Here is a 20,468-nt window from a genome sequence, read left to right as displayed (position 1 = left end):
TTTTTATTCAAATTTTTGTGTAGGCAATAACAGTATTGCCCTCACTACACGTTCATAGGACAGCAGCGCTACCCCCAGAAAAGGATGGTTCCGATTTGATTTTGAAACAGAGCTCTGAGCCATGTTGATCTTGGGCAAGGAAATTCTCCAAGCTCCCTTTGTCACCTCTGTAGAAAAGTACCTATTATTATCTGCCTTGCAGAGTTAATGCAAGAGTTAAATGATAGTATGTGCTTCCAAAATATTTGCTATGATGATTACCATTATCCTGTCTCTGCTTCATTACTGTCTCTGATCTTAGGCAAGTCCTCCAAGTTCTACCTCATCTTCCTCATCTGTCACATTGAGGGCGATAATGCGGACCTCACAGTGTTGTGTGAGAAGTAATGAGAAAATGCCTAATACAATGTCTAAAGTATATTAGGCCCTCAATAAATGTTGCTGTGTTGTTCTTACTAGTATTCTTCTACCTTAAGAAAGATAGGCAAGGTGGCATGGCAGAAAGAACACTAGGTTTATCATGGGGGAGACTGCAGTTGAACTCAATCTGCCACTTCTCTGTGATGCAGTCCTCTCTCCTCTCTGGGTCTCTGCTTCTACCCCTGATTACAGGGAAAGCAACTCCTGCCTCCTAGTGCTTGGTGGGGGCCTGAATGACCTTGCCAATGTCAAAGTCCTGTAATTTAGCAGGTTCTTCATAAAAGAGAGCCAGGCCAGGCCATCTAAGCATAGAGAGGCCGTCAGGAAGGCTCGGTCATGGCCACTTGTGCTGGGAGCTTCTCCCTGACAGACGCCCACGTGGCCTCCCAGGCCCTGCCTGATGCTAGGCCAGAAAACAGGCATGTAAAAAAGTGAAACCGTGGAAGTGTTGCGCAATCCTGCCCCTCCAGCTGTCACACCCGGGCTGCTTTCTAAACTGTTTTCTGCCAAAGTACTTCCGGGAACTGTTGTTACCTTCCAGATGTTCATAACAATGAAATAAGCAGGTATTTGGGGAAAACCTGGAACGAAAGGGTAAAGGCTCCAGCACTGACTTGGGATAGGTATCCTATGAACTGAAATCAGATCAGTCGACTACGAATAGGGTATTTTTAAACTAGCTTGCTCAGCTCCATTAGGACTAAAAGTTCACTGCCTGCTAGCCTACCTTTGGTGACTAGTTTTGCTAGAAATGCTGCTTGCAGCAAAGAAAGAAAGTCTGGCTACTTTAGTTCACAGCATAGGTTCTTTCAGTGAAAAGGAATTAAGGAGAAAAGAGTGAAAAGGAATTAAGGAGAAGAAAGGAGTCAACTACCTTTGAAAGAGGCTGCTCTGGGAAGAGGTGATAGAGTCCCCCGCGGGATCATTGTGATGTTCCACAAGATCATTGTAATGGTCAGCCTGCTACGCTGACACACAAACCCTGCACCATTCACAGCAACAAGGACCGTGTGGGAGTTATAAGATATATAGAGCTGGCCCCTGCGGCTGGGAGAGGGGGCCAGGGAACAGAGGGCTCTTTTTCCTAATTAGCTGTTTTCATACAGGGAACACATGACCCAAACACAACCACCAACTGGGTCTTTGACATATACAGGCAGAAAGGGGGAGCTGGGCTTTTGTCTGCCGCAAATTCTTTCAACTTGCCTGTCACCCCAAGCTGCAAAACTCAACAATGAGTCAGATGAGCTGGACCATTTCAGATAGTTTGCTAAATGGACTTGGAGACAGGTATTATTTCAACCCATTCAGGGTTGAAAAATACTGTAAAAGTGAAATTGGGTTAGTATCTCTTTCCTTTTCTAAATGATTTGTGATTTTTTTTTTTTTTTTTTTTGCAATTTGCCAGAGTTTCCAGTATATCCTAAAATAGTGTGTGGTTCAGAAAGAAAGAAACACATTTTAAGGAACCATATTTCTTGGTAATAAATTCATCCCATTCATAAACCCTAATTGTTCTACTGTTCAAACTTTCTTTTTTACGTTGACCATTACATGTTTTTACCTTTCAGTAAAAACAAATGAATTTCAAAGAATACTGCAAAGGGAATTACTTCCCCTGTATAACGAAAGGCACTTGATAATATACACAGTCAGTTTAAGAATCAGCAAATTGAAGAATGAAGGATATAGCAAGGAGAGGATGCTTGCTTTGTGGATGTGCATGTATGTGTGTATGTGATATTGTTGACTCTTTGATTTGAAAGCAATCAAAAAAATTTCAAATATTTTTCAACCGTTCACTTAAGTGAAAGCAGTTATGCACGAATGATTTTTCCAGAGCTAGAGGTAACATGTGCTAACACGATGCTGAACTGGAAGTCATCAAAATGCCATGCCTGATGGCACTGCCCAGGTAGCAGTCACCAGAGCATTTCCATATATACAGCCCAAAGAGAATTTCCATCTGTAGCCATGGTGCAGGCAGGTTCAGAGAACTTTCCAATGCTGAGATTAAAGAAATCCATAACAAAACGCTTCTCCAAGTGGGTAAACACAGTCTTTCATGGACAGAGCTGTTTAGAAAAAATAGTGCCTTCTTTGTTTTACCACATATTCACTTCATTGTGTAGCACAACTGGAAAATGGTGACAAGACCATAAAAAGCTAGATGGAAAAGTGTCAAATTAAACCCAGAGCAAAACCCAGAGCTGATTGGCTTAATTGGAGATAATGAACAGCGAAACCACATCTCTACTTGCAAAGTAAAATAGAGAACTGAAGCAATTACCCAGAAAATTTACCAACAGCCCTCTGCTGAGATGCCTAGAAAACTCAGGCTAAAGTGTTTTGGAATTTCAAATGTCCTGCTAATGCCTTGAAGTCCCACCTCACTTTGCTGGTGATGATCTGGGCTCAATACATACTCCGTTCTTTCTGGTGAAAAATAGAAAGCTGTGCCTGCAATGTAGCCAAGCATTGACTCCAATGCAGTGATTAGGTTGCTGCCCACAGAGACCATTTTCAGTACCTTTGGGCAGAGATTTCAAGCCCTGATATACCAGAGAGCAGTAGGTGAAGACTTGAGGTAGGGATGGCTCCTGGAGGTAACCGGCACCCAGGGGAAGCAGAAGAGAAAACGAATGCAAAAGTCCTCTTCTGGGGTTAGACTACATTTGCAAAGAGAACGTTACACAGCCTACCTACCACTGGAGTGCCCATCAGGCCGTTTACAGATGTTCAAACTCAGAGGCTTCTTCATGGGCCCTGTCTTAGGAAGTCCACGACTATGGAATTCTACAAAGTGTGACTTTGTAGAGCAATCACTGGGGCCATCCAGCGAAGGGGAGCACAGCCAGTTTCGTCCTCTTCAAACTCAGACAATACTGTGGGCAAACCTCTCGTTTTCAGATTGATATTTCACCTTTAGTATGCAATATGGTCTTTCTCCCTGAAAGTGCTAACAATGTCAGATACCCCCAGAACAGATGTGTTTCAGGGTTATGGCCTTGTGGCCCCAGAGACAGCAAGGAAGACTGTGGCTGACCTCACAGAGGTAGATCCAATGCACGGAGCCCAGAGAAAAAGTATGTGGACGTGGAGGGGGTTGGGGTGGCCTTACCAAAGCTGGGGGCACTGTGCAAGGTCATGTCCCGGATCACCCTTGTGCCAAAACAGGACCACATCAAGAGGAACTGCTGGGCCACTTTCTTCAGGGACCCTTGTCTCTTGGCAGCCACCTACAAAAAAGTGAAGAGCTTTACTAGCAGTCAACTTGACCTTTCATTTATTATGTTTCTTTGAAAAATGACAGGAAGCCTATGGTCTCCAAGTTCAATGGTATATAGTAATGGTTTTTGACATTTTGTTTTTAGCAGCAAAAATATACTTAAAAACATGAAATCTTATGCCAAGACTCAGTGTACACAACAGACTAGAGAGATGCTGACCTGGTTCACTCAGGGAGGGGAGACTCAGAATCCTTCCTCCTGCCACCTCCACCCCCTGGGGTGGGGATCGGGCCTCTCCTCAGAACCCCAGGGCTCCACAGCTGCTGAGGAATGTGCAGATGGCTCCTGTGGGGCTCTGTCTTAGCTGAGCATTCGCAGAGGCGAGTGACAGGCTGTGGACCCCAGAATGCCCCTTCAGAGCCAGCTTACCAACCTTCACAACGCAGCGGTCCACCATGGTATCCAGCCACTCGATGTAGGACTCAATGGGAGACTGCTCCTCCAGGAGATGGTCAAACTCTTGATACACTATCAAACGAAGGAGAACCCCACACACATCACTGCAGTTGTGTTTAAAAAGAGATATGTCTTAAAGAACAAAGGAATAAACTTTGAATAAAATAAAACTCCAAATATATAAAACTCCGAAGTCTTAGTAGGGCCTTCAAAGCTTTTAAAATATGGCCCAGCTGACCTTTGTAGGCCCATATGCCATGCCTGTCAGCACTTGGTGCTCTAGTAACCCCATATTACTGCCATTCCCCCAAAAACCTTGTTTTTTGCATAGGCTTGGTCTTTTTTCAGGCAGTTCCCACTGCTTTGACTGGCTCCTCTTGGCCCTTATATGAAATCGTTTTAACCTTCTCATGCCTCGTACCAGCAGAATGGACCATTCCTCCTCTCTACTCATGTAGCACTTTGCTATCTGTACTCTACATTATCACGTCACTAATAGTATCTGTTATAGTCAGGTGTGCCTGTGTGTCTCCCTGCTAGTTTTTTTTCTGATATCTTTGTTATCTGGTACATTATCTGTGATATAGCCGCTACCCAGCAAATGCTTGCTTGTATGAATGGGCAAGGCATTGCTGCTCTCTTGCTGTCTGCCCAGGTTAGGGCACATTTGATCATTCAAATGTTTCTGGACCACAACTATATTGGGCAAATAGCCTAACCAGCCTCTCCGTGCTCAGAATGTAGTAGGTTCTTCACAATTATTTGTTGAATAAATGAAACAATCTCTCTGCCCCTTAGTGTCTTCCTTAGCAAGAGGGAGACAATCATACCACTTTACAACCTGCCTTCAGCCTCGCTCTGTAATCAATGAAGCACTATGGAAAATGGAAGCATGGCTGTGGTGATCTTCAATTTGAGACATCGCTTTTTGTTACATTTTTTGTGTTTTTGTATGTGGAGCTCAATAAATCAAACCACAATTCCATACATTTTGTTTTCATTTGTCTGAGCAGATTTTGCTCTCCCGTTGTAGAGGACGGGCCACTACTCTATTTTACTTAGTTGATGATTGCGACAAGAGGAAAGTTTCTGAGAACAGAAGGTATAACACTTACAATGAGAATGTGCCCTAAAAATCAATTTAGTTGCTCTGTCTCATTTTTTCGACAGATGAGGTGGCACGTCACTGCCTTAAGGAGATTTAACCACCCACTCGAAATCAGAGGGTGAGTTAGTGACAGAGCAGGGACTGGAACCCAGGTCTCTGTGTTTCTCTTTGGTGTGTTTTCACTCTTCATAATACTTTGTGTGTATCTGAGCTACTGTGCTTTAATTGATGATGATGGTGGTATAATAAAAATGCTAACAGCTAACATTACTGAGCGCTTGCCATGCGCCATGCACCCTTCTAAATGCTTTACACGGATGCCCTCATTTAACCTTAAGACAGCCCCTAGAACGTGAATGTCACGAGGGCAGGACTAGGTTGTGTTCACTGTTCAACCTCAGAAGCTAGAACTGTGCCTGGTGCAGAGTAGGTATGCAAGTGTGTGTTGATTGAATGGATGAACAACCCAAAGAGGTAGGTATTATTATTATCCCCCATTTTAAAAACAAGGAAACCGAGCCACTCAAAGATGAGTAACTTTCCAAAGGTTTCACAGCTAGTGAATAGCAGAGGCAAGATTCAAACACAGACTGGCCAAGCACTCGCCTCCTAACCACTTCACTATACCAGCACTACCCTGTGTACTAGGCACGTGGCACACATTGTCTCATTTAGTCCCTTCGCATGGCTCCCATTGTACAGAGATGGAAACCAAGGCCATGGTGCACTGGAGCCAAGGTTTGAATCAGGTCTCTTGGGCATCCCAGCTCCGTGCTCTTACCACAGTGCCCCTTAACACCCATTCTATCAGCACGCACAGTACCAAGGTGCGCTTTTAAAATTTAAGGTAAGCTGAGCGTTGCCAGCCAGGATCTACATCACAGGTGTGCTGGTAACCCTCTAAAGCAGCAGTCCCCAACCCCCCTGGGCCACAGCCTATTAGGGACCAGGCCGCATATCACTGCCTGAGCTCCGCACCCCCACCCCTGTCCGTGGAAAAATTGTCTTCCATGAAACCAGTCCCTGGTGCCAAAAAGGTTGGAGACTGCTGGCCTAAAGCAAGAGTCTGCAGATTTGTCACCTTGTTGCAAGAAAAGGAGAACGCGGAACACAGTTGCCCCTAGCCCTGATCAAACTGACTTTTGGTCCAGCTCACTGTGTGTTCAGGGACTTCCCAGCTGTCTGGTTGGGAGGTGCAGGGATGGCCCGTGTGCCAGGCCGTCTGCCTTCAGGCTTGGTACCCTTCCTCCATCCCTCCTTCCCGGCACTGCATCACATAGCATCGTCCTCTTTAGTAAGATGCGGCACATTTGTAAATACTTGTTCAACTTCTGATTTGCCATTCACTGTAAGCTCCACGTTGGGGAAGGATGTGTCTGTCTTATTCACCGCTTTGCCCAGCATCTAACATAGTGCCTGACCCAGGACAGGCATTCAGCGAGGACCAGTTGGGTTGAACCGAACCACATCACTTCCTTCCCCAGAAGAATATAATCGCAGCTTTAAAGTGCACCATTCCACCCTAAACCTAAGGGAGCCTGAAGAGAAAGCCCCAGAAGGTTCTCTCCTGGGGAGGCAGAAGTGACCTCCATGGTGCTCCAGCAAAGGCTCAGAGCCCGATCCCTTAAACAAGCTGCGCTGGCTGTATTTTTCCCTATGAGTCTGGTACACACTTTCTTCCCTCATAAAAGGCACTGAGGGGAAAAGAGAAGTGAGTCCGATGCTGCGAGCAGGGTTAGCAGAGCTAAGGGCTAGGTTCACCCGTGCTTCCATCCATCTCTTGGTCCTCCACACACACTGCTGGACACCTGCTCCACACCTGGCCATTGGGAGGCCCTGGGGACACGGTGATCAAAGGTACTTCTAGTGCTATTAGGGTGTTCGGAGCCATGCTTTCTGTCGACCTTCTAGCAGGGAATAGGGAGAAGAACAGGAAGCATGACTGCAAGCACTTAAACAGATCCTGGAACCTCTGAAACTCGCCCACGTTTGGTTACTTTTCTCGTCTCCTCTGCTCCTTGATGACATAAGCAGCACTAATGCCTGGTGGTGAAGCTGGGACTAGACTTGGGTTCAAGACCTAGCTCTGCTACTTAGTGGCCACGTGACTCTGGGTAAGGTTCACAGCTCAATGCGGCTGAGTTTCCTCATCTGTAAAGTGGGGTGATAAGAGGATCTTCCTGTGGAGTTGATAGGGAGATTAAACAAGAACATGTGAGTGGTGGGTTTGACACAGGACCTGACATAGAATAGGCATTATGTTAGTGATCATCTTTAAAGTTCCATGGAGGAAGAAATAAGAGCCTGAGAGTTGAGCTCTGGGTTCACCAGGAAAGAAGCCCTGGGGAAGGGCCACATGTTCAAACATTTCAACTGCTCCGTTTGCTTTCAAAATGGGCTCAGTGGGAAAGAGATTGGTAGTAGGAACATCTTTGGGAACTTTTTTTTGCTTATAAACACCACAAGCTTAGACTGGGTGGCTGAAGAAAGATTTCCCTCAAGACAACAGTGCAGAAGGCATGTAGTGGAGATCTGAGGCACCTAGGGCTTTCAGAATAGGCCCCTCTTCTTGGGGTTCAGCCTCTCTGCAGCTCCCCGAACAATGTCACTATGGGGATCCTGGGCCCCCCCCATTCAGACGGTGAAGGCACAGTGTCTGTCCTATCCTCCCCAACCCCCCATGCTCTCAGCACCCACCCTCCTGAGATCCAGTGGAAGCACCACCCTTCCTGCCCTCAGGTTCCCTTCTCCAGAGACATGGGGAAGGAAGGCTGACCAAAGTAAGGAGGTAGCCTGGAGACTCCAATGGATCCAGGTCCCTGGGCTGTAGGGATGCCCAGGGCAGCCAACTGGGATGGGCATCTGAGGAGTAGCAGAGATGTGCTAACAATGCTGTGTTCCCTGGCCCTCTCGTGTTGCTTTACTGCTAAGTACAAACAGCCTGCCCGTGTCAGGATAATATCTCGTATACCGGCAGTCTGTTATGTTGGAAGTCTTTCTCCACAGTAACATGAACCATCATCCATCTCCTCCTCAAACATTTAATGATTGAAAGGTTCACCTGCCAATAGATGGGCTGACCTCACATGACCCTCCAATGAAAAACAGCATGTACAGCTGACTCCAGGCTGACATACACTGAGAAAGGTAATACGCTTTTATTCTCATTTTTTATGCCACCCTCATGGAACCATGGCTGGCATTCAGAGTGACATGTGGGGCCCCTTGTGTGACATTTTGTGCTGCCCAGTTGCACCAGAACACACTTTTCCCAGCACTGTTTACACACGTCTTCTTAAGTCAATCAGCCCTCCTTTCCACGCTGACCTACTTAATAGGAATAAGAAGGAGGGGATCCTGGGAGGAGGATAGGATGGGAAAGCCACTTAAATATTTACTAAGATATTTGCTTTCTTTGAAAACAATAACAGAAGGACAACAATTCCTGGAGGGGCATCTTACACTGGATGATGAGTTTCCGGTGTTCATCACGAGAATCTTCCATGGTGTAAAGCGTTTGCTTGGTGATGCTGTTCAGGTCCACGTTCCTCCAGTCTTCCAGCATTTGGAACGTGATGTCTGCACTGTGGATCACCGTTCGAGATGCCTATAATCCAACCCAGTTAACTCATCAGCTCATGGGTTGTTATGTTAAAATCCCTTCACTTTATTTCCTTTTATGCCTTTTTAATTGATCTGCTTATGGCATTTTGCAAACTACCTTGAAATTCAGGAAAACTCAATTTCAAGAAAGTAGTAGATGACTCTACAACTCAGAAGATCCAGAGTTATAGATTTTTCTATAACTCTGTTTTCTCCTGTGACAAGGTGGCCTAGGCCACACCAAACCCTGCTGTTCCTAGCCAGCCCCTTTGGTCTTGATCCCACAGAACAATGGGCTGAAGCCCAGAGATCTGTCCTCTTTCTGATGTAAGCTTGTGGGATGAGCCTGACAGCCTGAGAAGTCCAGGCTCAGGTTTAGGAATGTCCCTGCCACCCCTGGTCCTGTGATAGATTTAATCCCAGGAATTTCAAAATGTGTATTTTTCATATAAATTCATTCTTAAGCAGTTGAGGCTCTAGTTTCCTGTTTTTGCTTTTTGTTGTTCATGTAAATAGAATGATTAAAACAAATATGAATAATTGCAATGGAGGAAAAGGGAAACTGTACCATAAGACTCAGTAGTTTATATTAGAGTATGTATGTGTATGTGTGTGAATAATCATATAAATTCATTCTTAAGCAGTTGAGGCTCTAGTTTCCTGTTTTTGCTTTTTGTTGTTTATGTAAATAGAATGATTAAAACAAATATGAATAATTGCGATGGAGGAAAAGGGAAACTGTACCATAAGACTCAGTAGTTTATATTAGAGTATGTATGTGTATGTGTGTGAATAATTATATATATTCTTATAGATACAAATGTAAATAAAATATACTTAAATATATATTTATTCTTTAAAGCTGTGGCTTTTTCAGGAGAACCCTCATTAGTGGACTTAAATTTACAAGTGAGAACAATACTTGGAACAGCATCACCGAGTGGAATAACACTGATAAAAGAAAAACATATGATATATTCTGGATTATTTCCTTTACTCATATGTTTTCAAAATGTCTTTTAAGAAAATTTAAAATACACAAGAACATTGTAAGTATTCTAATGCTTGTGAATTTCCAGGCAAAGGTAAATACTGACTACCCCTTATTACACCTAGACTGTCCAAGCACAAGTGAAATCCTACTTAAATAATTGTAGAACTCTTTAAAGGTCACAAAGGCCTAGAATGCATGAACATATGAGTTAGGTAAGTCTCTAATGCTAATGAAGACAACGGAATGTAAAGGTCAGGTGTACTGGATTCAAACAGACCTGGTTCAAATCCTGGCCTTGCTGCTGACCAGCTAGCTGATGGATTTGGAGCAGGAAAGTAGATTAACCTCAGTTTGATCTATAAAATGGAGATGTAACAGTACCTACCCTCTTTTTTTTTCCTGCACATGTTTCATCAGACATACTTTGGGAGCTGCCTTAGAACAGTGAATTGAACTGTTTACTAAAGGGTGAACTCTGCGAGCAAGTGTTTGGAACATGCTTTTTTACGGTGTGTCTTGCCATTGTGTTTAGGTTCTTAGCACCTACCCCTTAAGGAGGGCTGCTGTTGAAGATTCCTTGAGATAATGTTTGAAAACCATAGTGCATAGTGCAGGGAGCTCAATAAAAGTGGCTACTGTTATTCAGGTCGGTTCTCTTTGCAGCGATAGTGTTGGCACCTCAGGGCCTTTGCATATGGTGTTCCCGCTGGCTGGAACATTCTTTGCCCATGTTACTCCAGCAAGCCTGCTGTCACGTGTGCTTCAGCTCAAGTGTCACACCCATCCATGGAAAGGCCTTCTCTGACCAGCTTAACTAAATAGGACCTGAATGCCCAGTTATTCTGTTTCCACTCTGTTTCCTTCATAACACTTATCACTTTTAATTATTTTATTGGTTTACTTTTTTTTTCTGCTGAGGAGAAATACCACTAAGCATAGTGTCTGGCACACAGTAGGCACTCAAAAGATTTTGTGCAGCGAATGGCTGAGATATGAATGCCGACTTGCTTGCTTGCCTAGTGTATCTGAAGGAGCCTGGATATGTGGATCTTGGGTCTAAGTATCTGGGGTGAGTCTTCAGTTGAATGTTGTTTAGTCTGATTTGCTCCATGTGTGTGTTTAGGAACGCTCGCTGGGACATTAGCTCAGATAGTCCATGGTGTTTTATTCCCAGCACTAATCCCAGTCCTCAGATCCAGGAATGCATCTGAGAACCAGCCAGTGAAGATGGGAAGGTGGCATGTGCCAATTAAATTACACACTATCTTTGTGTGTCAAGTGGAGAGGGACCGTGTGTGTGTTTGTGTGTGTGCGCACGTGCATGTAGGCGACATGTGGTTATAGGCATGAGTGTGGTTGCTTTTATCTAAATGTGCATTAAAGGGACAAAGTCCTTCCTGAACTGTCTGAGCCTCAGAGAGAGGCGCCACAACCATGTCTAGTTCCCTGATATGAACCAAGACCTGCTCTACCAAGCTGGAGAAAAGAACCAGAGGGCAGCCTGGAATGTACCCTCAAACCCTTGGCAGTGTTTCTTCGTTATGCCAATATTCATTTTCTTCCCTGAATCCCATTAATCTGTTAGGCTCTGCCCTGTGCCTAGAACAATGCCTGGGTACAGCCTCTGTAGTAGCCTGCATGAGTCTGGAAGGGTTTCCGTCTGGTCTCCAAGTCATCCCCTATGCCATTCATGCCAGAGGAGGATAGGACCAGTGAGGGGTGTGCGGGTGTACTGTTGTACTTTCTGGGTCCTGGCATGGAGCCCTTCTTCGGGCCACTCTAACTAGAAATGCCTCCCTCCCACCTTGACCTTGAATAGCCAGCACCAACCCAGAACCAACGGCACTTTAAGAGAGAGGTTGCAAACCCAAAGACATGTAAGGAGCAGACATGTGACATACATGAGCTAGGTGAGCCAAGTGTGATGAGGAAGACAGTGGCTGCTGCAGAGAAGCTTGGCTCATCTGCTAAATACTGCCCCAGAGAACCATAGCTGTGAGAGCAATTTTTTTTTTTTTTTATAGATAGGGTCCTCTGTTACACAGGCTAGAATGCAGCGGCATGATCATAGCTCACTGCAGCCTCCAACTCCTGGGCTCGAGTGATCCTCCTGCCTCAGCCTCCCGAGTAGGAAGGACTATAGGTATGTACCACCACACCTGGCTAATTATTTTATTTTTTGTAGAGATGGAGTCTTGCTATGTTGCCCAGGCTGGGCACAAACACTTAGCCTCAAGCGATCCTCCTTCCTTGGCCTCCCAAAGCGCTGGGATTACAGGCATGAGCCACCATGCCCACCTGGCCAGAAAAAAAGTTTTTAACACATGTAAGTCAAGTAATAGCCCCCCACATCTGAGGGCCATTAGTTTAACCCCTGTGCTTTAAGGTCATTAATATTTTAACGTGATGTTAATGGGTTATCTTAACAGACTCAGATTCTCCTAATTATGATACAAAATTAATAGAAATGCTATTATTTGCCATTAAGTTATAACTATGGAACTGACAGGGGCATGGAATGAGATCTTCCCCTTTTACTTTATATACTTTTATGATTGAATTTTTTTATAGCAAGCATATGTCACTTTTGTGCCTAAAAATAAGGCAAATTCAGAAAAACTAAACAAAACTGGGCAAATATTTAATATGCTTGTGGCATTGAACTCTTTTGGAAGACACACAAACAAATCCTCTTCATCTGTGGAATGATTTGACTCAATGGCTCACAAGCAGGTAATTTTACGCCCCAGGCTACACTGGCATTCTAGGTTATCACAACTGGGGGTGGGTGTGTGACACTACTGTCATCGTGGGTAGAGGCCAGGGATGCTGCACAAACAACTCCCCACAACAAAGAATTATCCAGCCCAAAATTGTGGTTGAAAAACCCCAATTTACTTACGGAAACAGAACCTAGGTTCTGTGGACCTAGTACATGTCTGAAAGGTTAAGAGGCAGCTGCTATCAGAGATTATTTTGTATATTGAACCTATTTACTTATTGGCTAATGGTTTTATTCCTTATCTGTGGAAATTAAAAATAATAGTGAGAATGCCCTGTTACACACCCTGACAGATCCTGCAGGAAGTTGTTTTTGTGGGTTTGCCCCTCATTTGCAATGACTCAGCAGTAGTTCGAACCCATAGCAGAGGATAGTTACCTGGCAAAGATGATTCAGTGATGTTTGCCGTCTCAGAATTTGGGAAAACCGTCTTGACACTGCAGGAAGAAAAGAGGTAGTTTGAAAAATTTGCATGCTTTATGATCCTGTCTTGGATTTTCCAGGGGTGGATTTCAAAAAGTAGTTTTGAAATCCTTATTTTGCTTAAATTTGTCTCACTACCCAACCCCATTTTATTCACCCACTGGTGAAACTTTGTTCTCCCGCTTGGGAGTCAACAATGCTTTCCTAGTGGTGATATTTGGGGTACATATTTCAAAGTCAAGCACATGTTTCGCTCGCAGGTGTGAGAAATGGTGGCGTCAATCAACCGTGAGTAAAAGCAATTATTTACTTGTCTTTCATTTCGCTAATTGCAAGCTCAATCACTTCTCCCCATAAATAATTGCAGGAATCAAGTGGGAGCTTTGAAGAAGCCCCTTTAAAGAATAATATGTCTAATAGGAAATCTTGATCGAGCCTCTGGTTTTTGTGGGGCTAGGGGGTGCTTCGGGGATGGAACCCTGGCTGCACCTTGAATGAGGCTTTGCATTCATAATCTGTCATTTTTATCAAATGATCTTGGGACCTATCTGCATGTTTTGATGATTACTGCAGTTAGGAAAAGGTCTCGTTTCCTACGCCGTATCATAGGCTCATAATTTGAAGTAGGGTGATCGTAAATCTGTGGATTTCAAAGCAGACAAGACCTGTGCCTGCCTTAGGTCTTCGTTTGGAGTGGGGCTTGTTTCCACCCCTTGCGCATTCTCAGAATGCACTCCCGGGCTCCCCGGGAAGAACGGCTTCCTTCAGACATGCACAGGTGGAAGGCCCAACAAACCTTGTCATCGCCGCGGACTTTGAACAGGTTTGTTTTGTCAGCATAATTAAAATGGGCGTGGGGCATTCTTCTCATTAATTTTTCAACTGGTCAAGAAATAGTCAGAAATTTCCCTAGGATTATTCTAATTTGTACTCAGAGCCAGCTTGATTTGAAAAATAGGGTGTGGGGTAGAGGAATGGGGGTGGGGGGGCAGATGAACTTCTAATTTTCCAGGCCGATCAATCGTTAATCCTTCTCCTTAATTACTTTTTCTTTAACTTTGTGATGTGGAATTTAGTGCCTGTGAAAAGAAAAGAACTGAGAGCCGTGAAATAAAGCGGGCTTTATCAATAGGTGATGGGCGCTGCAGGCAGCCTCAAAGCACGTCTGAAAGGGCTCCCTTTGCCTGTGGAGAGAGGGTAATTTGATCGCCTTCATTCTTGCTGGCACTTACTTCGGGCAAGAATGGCAAGCTGTTGTATTCAAATGGGGTTTTAAGAAATACATATTTTAAAACTTTGTTTTGCTTAAAATAATTTCATCTTAATTTAATAGCAACAAATGCATCTTCCTGCAAGTAACAGACACATTGAAAAGAAAAATAGGACCAGTTTTCTGTGGCAAAACAAATGCTGGGGAATGAGTGGCGATGCTTGGCAAAGAAAAGGTTCGCAGTCTCAGGCCCCCACGGGAAATATTAATTTGGCTTTCCAATTAGGCAGAGAATATGCGAAGCCCGTAAGCTGTTCTCTGTCTCCTGCTACCACTGTTTTGTGGGCAGGAGCTTCAAGGAAATCTCGAAGCTTTGAGGTCAGAAAGATCTGAGTCTGATTCCTGGACCCTGCTTACCAGCTGCGTGGCTGTGTGGCGCTGGGGCAGTTTCTTTGCCTCTTGGGCCCTCATCTGTAGACTAGGGATACTATGTCCTATATCACAGAGGTGGTGTGAGGGTTAAATGAGATAAGGAGTGTGGTATGATGAGCAGAAACTGGCATCAGAGAGACAGATGGACGACCTGGGAGCAAATCCTGTCTCGCTACCTACTACCTCTCTAAGTCTGGTTCCTCTTCTGTAAAGGGAGAAGTGTGCCACCCATAACAACATTTTATGGGGATTAAATACATGTATACATGTAAAGTACTTAGCATAATACCTGATGCTTTGTGGGCAAACAGTAAATGGAAGCTGCTACTATTATTATTAACAACCTATGCAAAATGTTTGGCACTTAAATATCATTCTCCCCTCCGTTCTGCTCTGAAACTTACTACTTACATTCAAACTTGATGTTTCGCAAATTCTCTGGGAGGTCATGGAGAGCCACTTTTAGCCACTCATCCAGCTGCTTGGCAAACTTTCGAATCACCTGAGTTAAGCTAGAAAGAGAAAGGATGCATTTTAAGCGCCCCATGTGTTGCTCATCTTCCCATTAGGCCCCTAGAGGCTTTTATTTCCCCTAATCGTGTTTTGGCTGCAACCAATAGATGCCACTCGTAACGGCAACCTTGGAGACAGTGCCAGTAGTCCAAGCCCTGCCGAGAGCTGGAGGGTCTGGGAAAGGCATGACTAGAATGTGCTCTGGTGCCAACCCTCGTCAGTAATATGCAGTTGTGGGGAAAAGCCCACCGCGAGGCTTAGTGGCATCCATAACTCTTTCTGCAAGCAAAACGTGCTCCTTCGTGCTTTTGAAGAGCCTTGTATGAGGGTTGAAGACAGTCCTGTCTGAGCCCCCCGGCCAGGCAGGAAGCCCGTCTGCAGCACGGCTCCCATGCCTGCCATGGTAGTCCCAAAGGCACGTCAAATTCCGCATGTCCACACTGAACTCGTGATTTTCCCCTCAGACCTGGTTCTTTTCTTGTGTTCTCTATTTCAGTGCAAACTCTACTTCTCAAAAAGTTTTAACTGTTTTATTACCAGAAATTTCAAACATATCCCAAGATATAGAGAATAGTAGATAAACCTCCAAGTGCCTGTGACCCAGCTTCGACAATGAGCAACATCTTTGCCAGTTGAATTTACTACGTGTCACCTTTTCTTTTCTGCAGGGTTTTAAGCAAATCTAAGATGTCATTTCACCCCTGAAAATTTAATATACATTTCTAACTGACAAGGTTGAAATATGTAGGTACACATACATGCACATGTGCATGCACTTTTAAAACCTCCGTGCCATTGGCATACCTAACGGAATGAATGGTAATTCCTTAATGTCATCTAAAGCCCAGTCTGTATTCAGATTTCTCTACTGCTCTCAAAGATGTCTGTTAGGAAGCTTCACAGAGGTCTCTATGCTGCCCATTGCATCACACCATGAAGCTTATGATGTCTGCCTGTTCCTCTTCTAGTGCATCCAGTTTTGTAGGTACTATTTTGGATTCAACTAGTTTCTCTTTCCATCACCGGGTACTACAGATTTTATCTCCGAGTTACCCCTCAAGTGCATCCACTTTTCTCCCTCTCTCCCCAGTTCCAGCTATCACCGTCTCTCACCTGGGCTACTACAGTAGCTTCTTGAGAGTCTACCCTGCCCTGTGCGCCTTCCCACCTCCGCCCCATCTTCCACATTGTGAGAGGGATTTTTCCAAAACACTTGAAATTCTGGTTGAAACTCCTCAGTGCTTTCACGTTAATCTTGGGATAAAAGCCCGAGTCTCTACCGCCAGGCTCATACTCCAGTCTTGCTCACTTCTCCAGCCCACCTTGCATCTCTCCTCCTTTTCTCCATAGTTTGGCCCCACTGGCCTCCACCCAATTCTCTCCCCTTTCAGGGCCTTTGCGCCTGGCATTGTTTCAGCCAAGAGCATCTCTTCCCTCTGCGCCTGCTCAGCTCCTCCTCATTCATTTGGTCTCAGGCCAGATGTCACTTCCCTAGGAAAACCTTCCCTGAAGCCCCCTAAACTAGGACAGGACCCCTGATTATTCCTCTTGAAAGGCCCTGTAGTCATGATAATTTGCAATTAGGTACTAACTTGTGTGATTATCAGACTAATGAACATCGTTCTCCCTAGGCTATACACTCCTCCGTCTGTTTTGTTTATCACTGTATCCTCAGCACCTAGCATAGTGCCAGACACATAGTAGGCATGTCAGAAATGTTTGCTAAGTGAAATGAAAGGAGGACTGGCTCCCATTCCTCAGATGGACAGGCCTCAGCTATATTCCACACAAGGCCCTGCTCAAACTATCCCCCTCCCCACCCCACTCTTTTCTGCCTGCAGCTCCTTCTGCTCACCCCTGGCTTATCCATTCCCACAGCATCAGCCTCTTCTCCGTTTCTCCAACATTCCAGGCCTTGCCCACCTTTGCATTTGCTGTATCTGCTGCCTGGAAGCTCCTGCCCTGAATGGCAGCCACTCTCTTGATCACCTAGTCTAAGACGCCGCCCTACACCCAGCTGGCTCCACCTCCTGCAGCATGTGATGCTGCCGTCACCCTGCTTCTTGACGTCCTGTCCTCCGTGAGTGTACACCTGCAGCCTGACCTCTTCCTCAGCTCGCCTTCCTCCTCCCATCTCCTTCCTTAGGCTGGGACACCAGGGTCTGTCCTGCACTTCTAGTGACTTACTTTTCCTCTCTTTTGTGCAGATGGCTCCCAAATCTGCAGCTCCAGCTCCAGCCCTTATCCTGCATCTTAACTGACACTTGTATCTCCCTGAATGACCACCAGCAGAGATGCTGTTACAACAGCAACAGTGGTGATAATAGCAGTTACCTTTTAATGAGTGAAATGTGCCAAGAACTAAATACTTCACACATACTTTCTTATTTAATCCTCACCTCAGCCCTGTGAAGTAGGTATGGCTGTTAGTCCCAACAGAGAGGGGAGAAACCAAGGCTCAGAGAAGTTATTTTATTTGTTTAAGGAGATGCAGCAAGTGGCAGAGCCAGGATTCAAGCCCAGGTCTATCTGACCCCTAACCATCATCCTACTACACTTTGCTGAAAGCACCACACTGTGCACTTTTACGTGCCTGCTCCTGCCTTTCCGTCAGGGTTGTGCTGCTCCTTTAGCATCTCGGACTTGGTCCTCAGTCTTCTCTTTGTTTCTTTATCTTGTTATCCCGCCTACCCATACAACACACACACACACACACATGCACGCATGCTTTCTTATCCCAGCTAAACCGATTGTTATTAACAACCACTGTGCCAAGGTTAAGTGGAAGAGGTGAAAAACGCGGGTTTCAGAATGATTTCCCTTTCCTATAAATGGGGTGTATGATCCATGGCTATCTCTATAATAGCGTCACTCCCCTGAATTTCAATGTGCTTTCACTGCGCTGAATTGCAAAGAAGGGGTGTGTCTGAGCTAGTGAGTGGGGAACTGTGCCTCAGCCTGGGGCTGCCTGGGGTCTTGAGTGAGAACTTCTAGAGCCAATTCTCGTTTCCACGCCTGACCATGCACAGAGTCTGGTACACAGAAGGCACTCAAACAAGTTTGAGGGATGAATGAATATATAAAACTATGAAAAGTCAGTCGTCAGATGGAGCTTGATCTTTTGAATAACTTTGTTTTTCTGATTTAATGAGAAAGGTACTGGATTTGTAAGCCAAAGATCACAGGGGTGATTATTTAACTACGTAATTTTTTAAAGAAGTCTCATCAGGCAGACGTTCGATGAGGATAGGGAGCATGTTTATCTTATTTAGTGCTGTATTCTAGGACCTGGCCTAGTGCCTAGCACATTGTAGTAATCAATAAACATTTGTTTACTCAATCAATGAATAAATGAATATTTGAGTCCTGGCTGTTTCATTGATTTGAAGGCGAAGGTGGACAAGTCATTTCAGCTTCTAAGCTTCAATCTCCACATTTGTGAAAAGAAGCCAATTATAGATAGGAAGGCAGGGGTTAACCCCACAAATTGCCTTATAATAAACTGCAAACGCTGTGTGTGTGTGTGTGTGTGTGTGTGTGTGCGTGTGTTTAACACCTATACAACATAATTAGAAGTATGTGAAGCTTCCTTATAAAGTTGTCTTTTACTGATTCCTCAGGAGGTACCTTCTTGGTACAAAATATAAATAGAAATTTAGCCATTAACCAGTTCACTTGATCAATGCACAAGAAAGAGCACAAAGCCTAAATGGACCCTATATATGTGAGAAATATACATATGACTATAAAAATCGAAATTCCGTCTTAATGTAGAAAACTTGGATAATGCGGAAGAGGATGAGACTAAAATTTGGCCATAATCCCACATGGTGGTAACTTTTGTTAGCCTATTTGGGTGTGTTTCTATTCAATCTAGAACGCGGAAAATTGAAAAGAGCATCACTCATACCATAACAAGAAAAAAACCATTGATTAACTTTGAGGAGACAGAAAATCCTCAATATTAGTAATTCAGATCTAACAATGTGTTTTTAAAAAATTCATGACCAAGTGGGATGAAAGGCTGGTACAATATTTGAGAATAAAACAATGTAAAATCCACCATTTTAACAGACTAAAGAGGAAAAGCCATATGATGATCCTGATACTAAAAAAAGGCCTTTAGCAAAATGCTTTCATGATAAAAATTCTCAGCAAACTAGGAATGGAAGGGAACTTCCTTCATTAATCTGATAAAAAATACAAAACTTCTTCAACCTGATACAAAAGCACTACAGCTAGCATCATATTTTACATATTTTATAGTAAATGCTGAATACTCTGCCTTTAACGTCAGGGAAAATGCAAAGATGTCCACCCTTATCTAGGCTAGGACATTATTCTAGAGGCTCTAGCCAGTGCAGTAGGAGGAGGGGAAAGGTATAAAGGTTGGACATCACAAATGCTCAGAGCAGGAAGCCATGTGAAGATGGAGGCAGAGATTGGAGTGATGTATCTGCAGGCCAAGAAACACCAAGGACTGCGGGCAGCCGCCAGAAACCAGAAGAGAAGCATGGACAGATCCTCCCTCAGAGCCCTGGTAAGGAACCAGCCCTGCCAACAGCTTGATTTTGGTCTTCTGGTCTCCGGAATTGTGGAAGAATAATTTTCTGTTGTTCTAAGCAACTCAGTTTTTGTGGTAATTTGTTGCTGCAGCCACAGGAAACTAACATGCCCCATGGTTTAAAAAAAGGTAGGAAAAACATCTTTCATCTCAGCATTGTTTGTAGGACAAGACTGGAAACATCAAGAGAACTGATTAAATTTGATACGGTGGAACACTATACAGTTGTAAAAAGGAAAAAAGCTCTTTATAGACTGATGTGAATGGCTCCTGTAACAGTCCCCACAGGAAGCAGATGCCACTCAAGATGGCAGGGTTTATTTATAAGGGACAATTTACAAAGGGAGAATGCTGCAACCTGAGGCTCGGAGCAATAGGATTTCACCCACCCCGTGCCCAAAGGACAACCTGGAAGGAGAGAGTCTGCCTGGGAGGGAGCAGAGCCCTAGGACTCCTTAGTTCGAGGCAACCTCACAGGGAGGGGCCAGAGAATCAATCTCCTAACTTCACTCCCCTTCCTCCCTCCCTGACAGGAGCCCTGTGAGGTGGTCCATGCTGCCACCCCCAATGCCTGCCCCACCAGGCAGAAGGCAGCATGGGTCATGGGAGAGCATATCGGGAGGGCCGTAGAAGCTGTCCAGGATTAACTCCAAGACTACATTGTTTTCTTTTAGAGCAAGGCACAGAACAGTATATACAGTATATCACCATTTCAGAAAGAAAAAGAGTATAT

At 44.5% G+C, this 20,468-nt stretch overlaps 1 protein-coding gene across 3 annotated transcripts in view; it reads right to left on the bottom strand.

The window, feature by feature from the left end:
• The window catches only part of RFX4 (regulatory factor X, 4 (influences HLA class II expression)), a 157,502-nt gene that overhangs the window by 32,999 nt on the left and 104,035 nt on the right, over positions 1 to 20,468 (bottom strand). For all 3 annotated transcript variants that reach the window (XM_012644728.1, XM_012644727.1, XM_012644729.1), the window contains 5 exons: positions 15,070 to 15,170; positions 12,972 to 13,030; positions 8,677 to 8,821; positions 4,084 to 4,178; positions 3,542 to 3,659 (listed from right to left, as the gene is read on the bottom strand). In XM_012644728.1, the coding sequence (XP_012500182.1) occupies positions 3,542 to 3,659; positions 4,084 to 4,178; positions 8,677 to 8,821; positions 12,972 to 13,030; positions 15,070 to 15,170 (518 nt within the window). The remainder of the gene's footprint in view (positions 1 to 3,541; positions 3,660 to 4,083; positions 4,179 to 8,676; positions 8,822 to 12,971; positions 13,031 to 15,069; positions 15,171 to 20,468) is intronic.

Source organism: Propithecus coquereli, unplaced genomic scaffold (assembly GCF_000956105.1).
Source record: "Propithecus coquereli isolate 6110/MARCELLA unplaced genomic scaffold, Pcoq_1.0 Scaffold218, whole genome shotgun sequence".
NCBI lineage: Eukaryota > Metazoa > Chordata > Mammalia > Primates > Indriidae > Propithecus > Propithecus coquereli.
The sequence above is the reverse complement of the archived record's forward strand: the minus strand, read 5'-3'. Positions and strand labels throughout refer to the sequence as shown.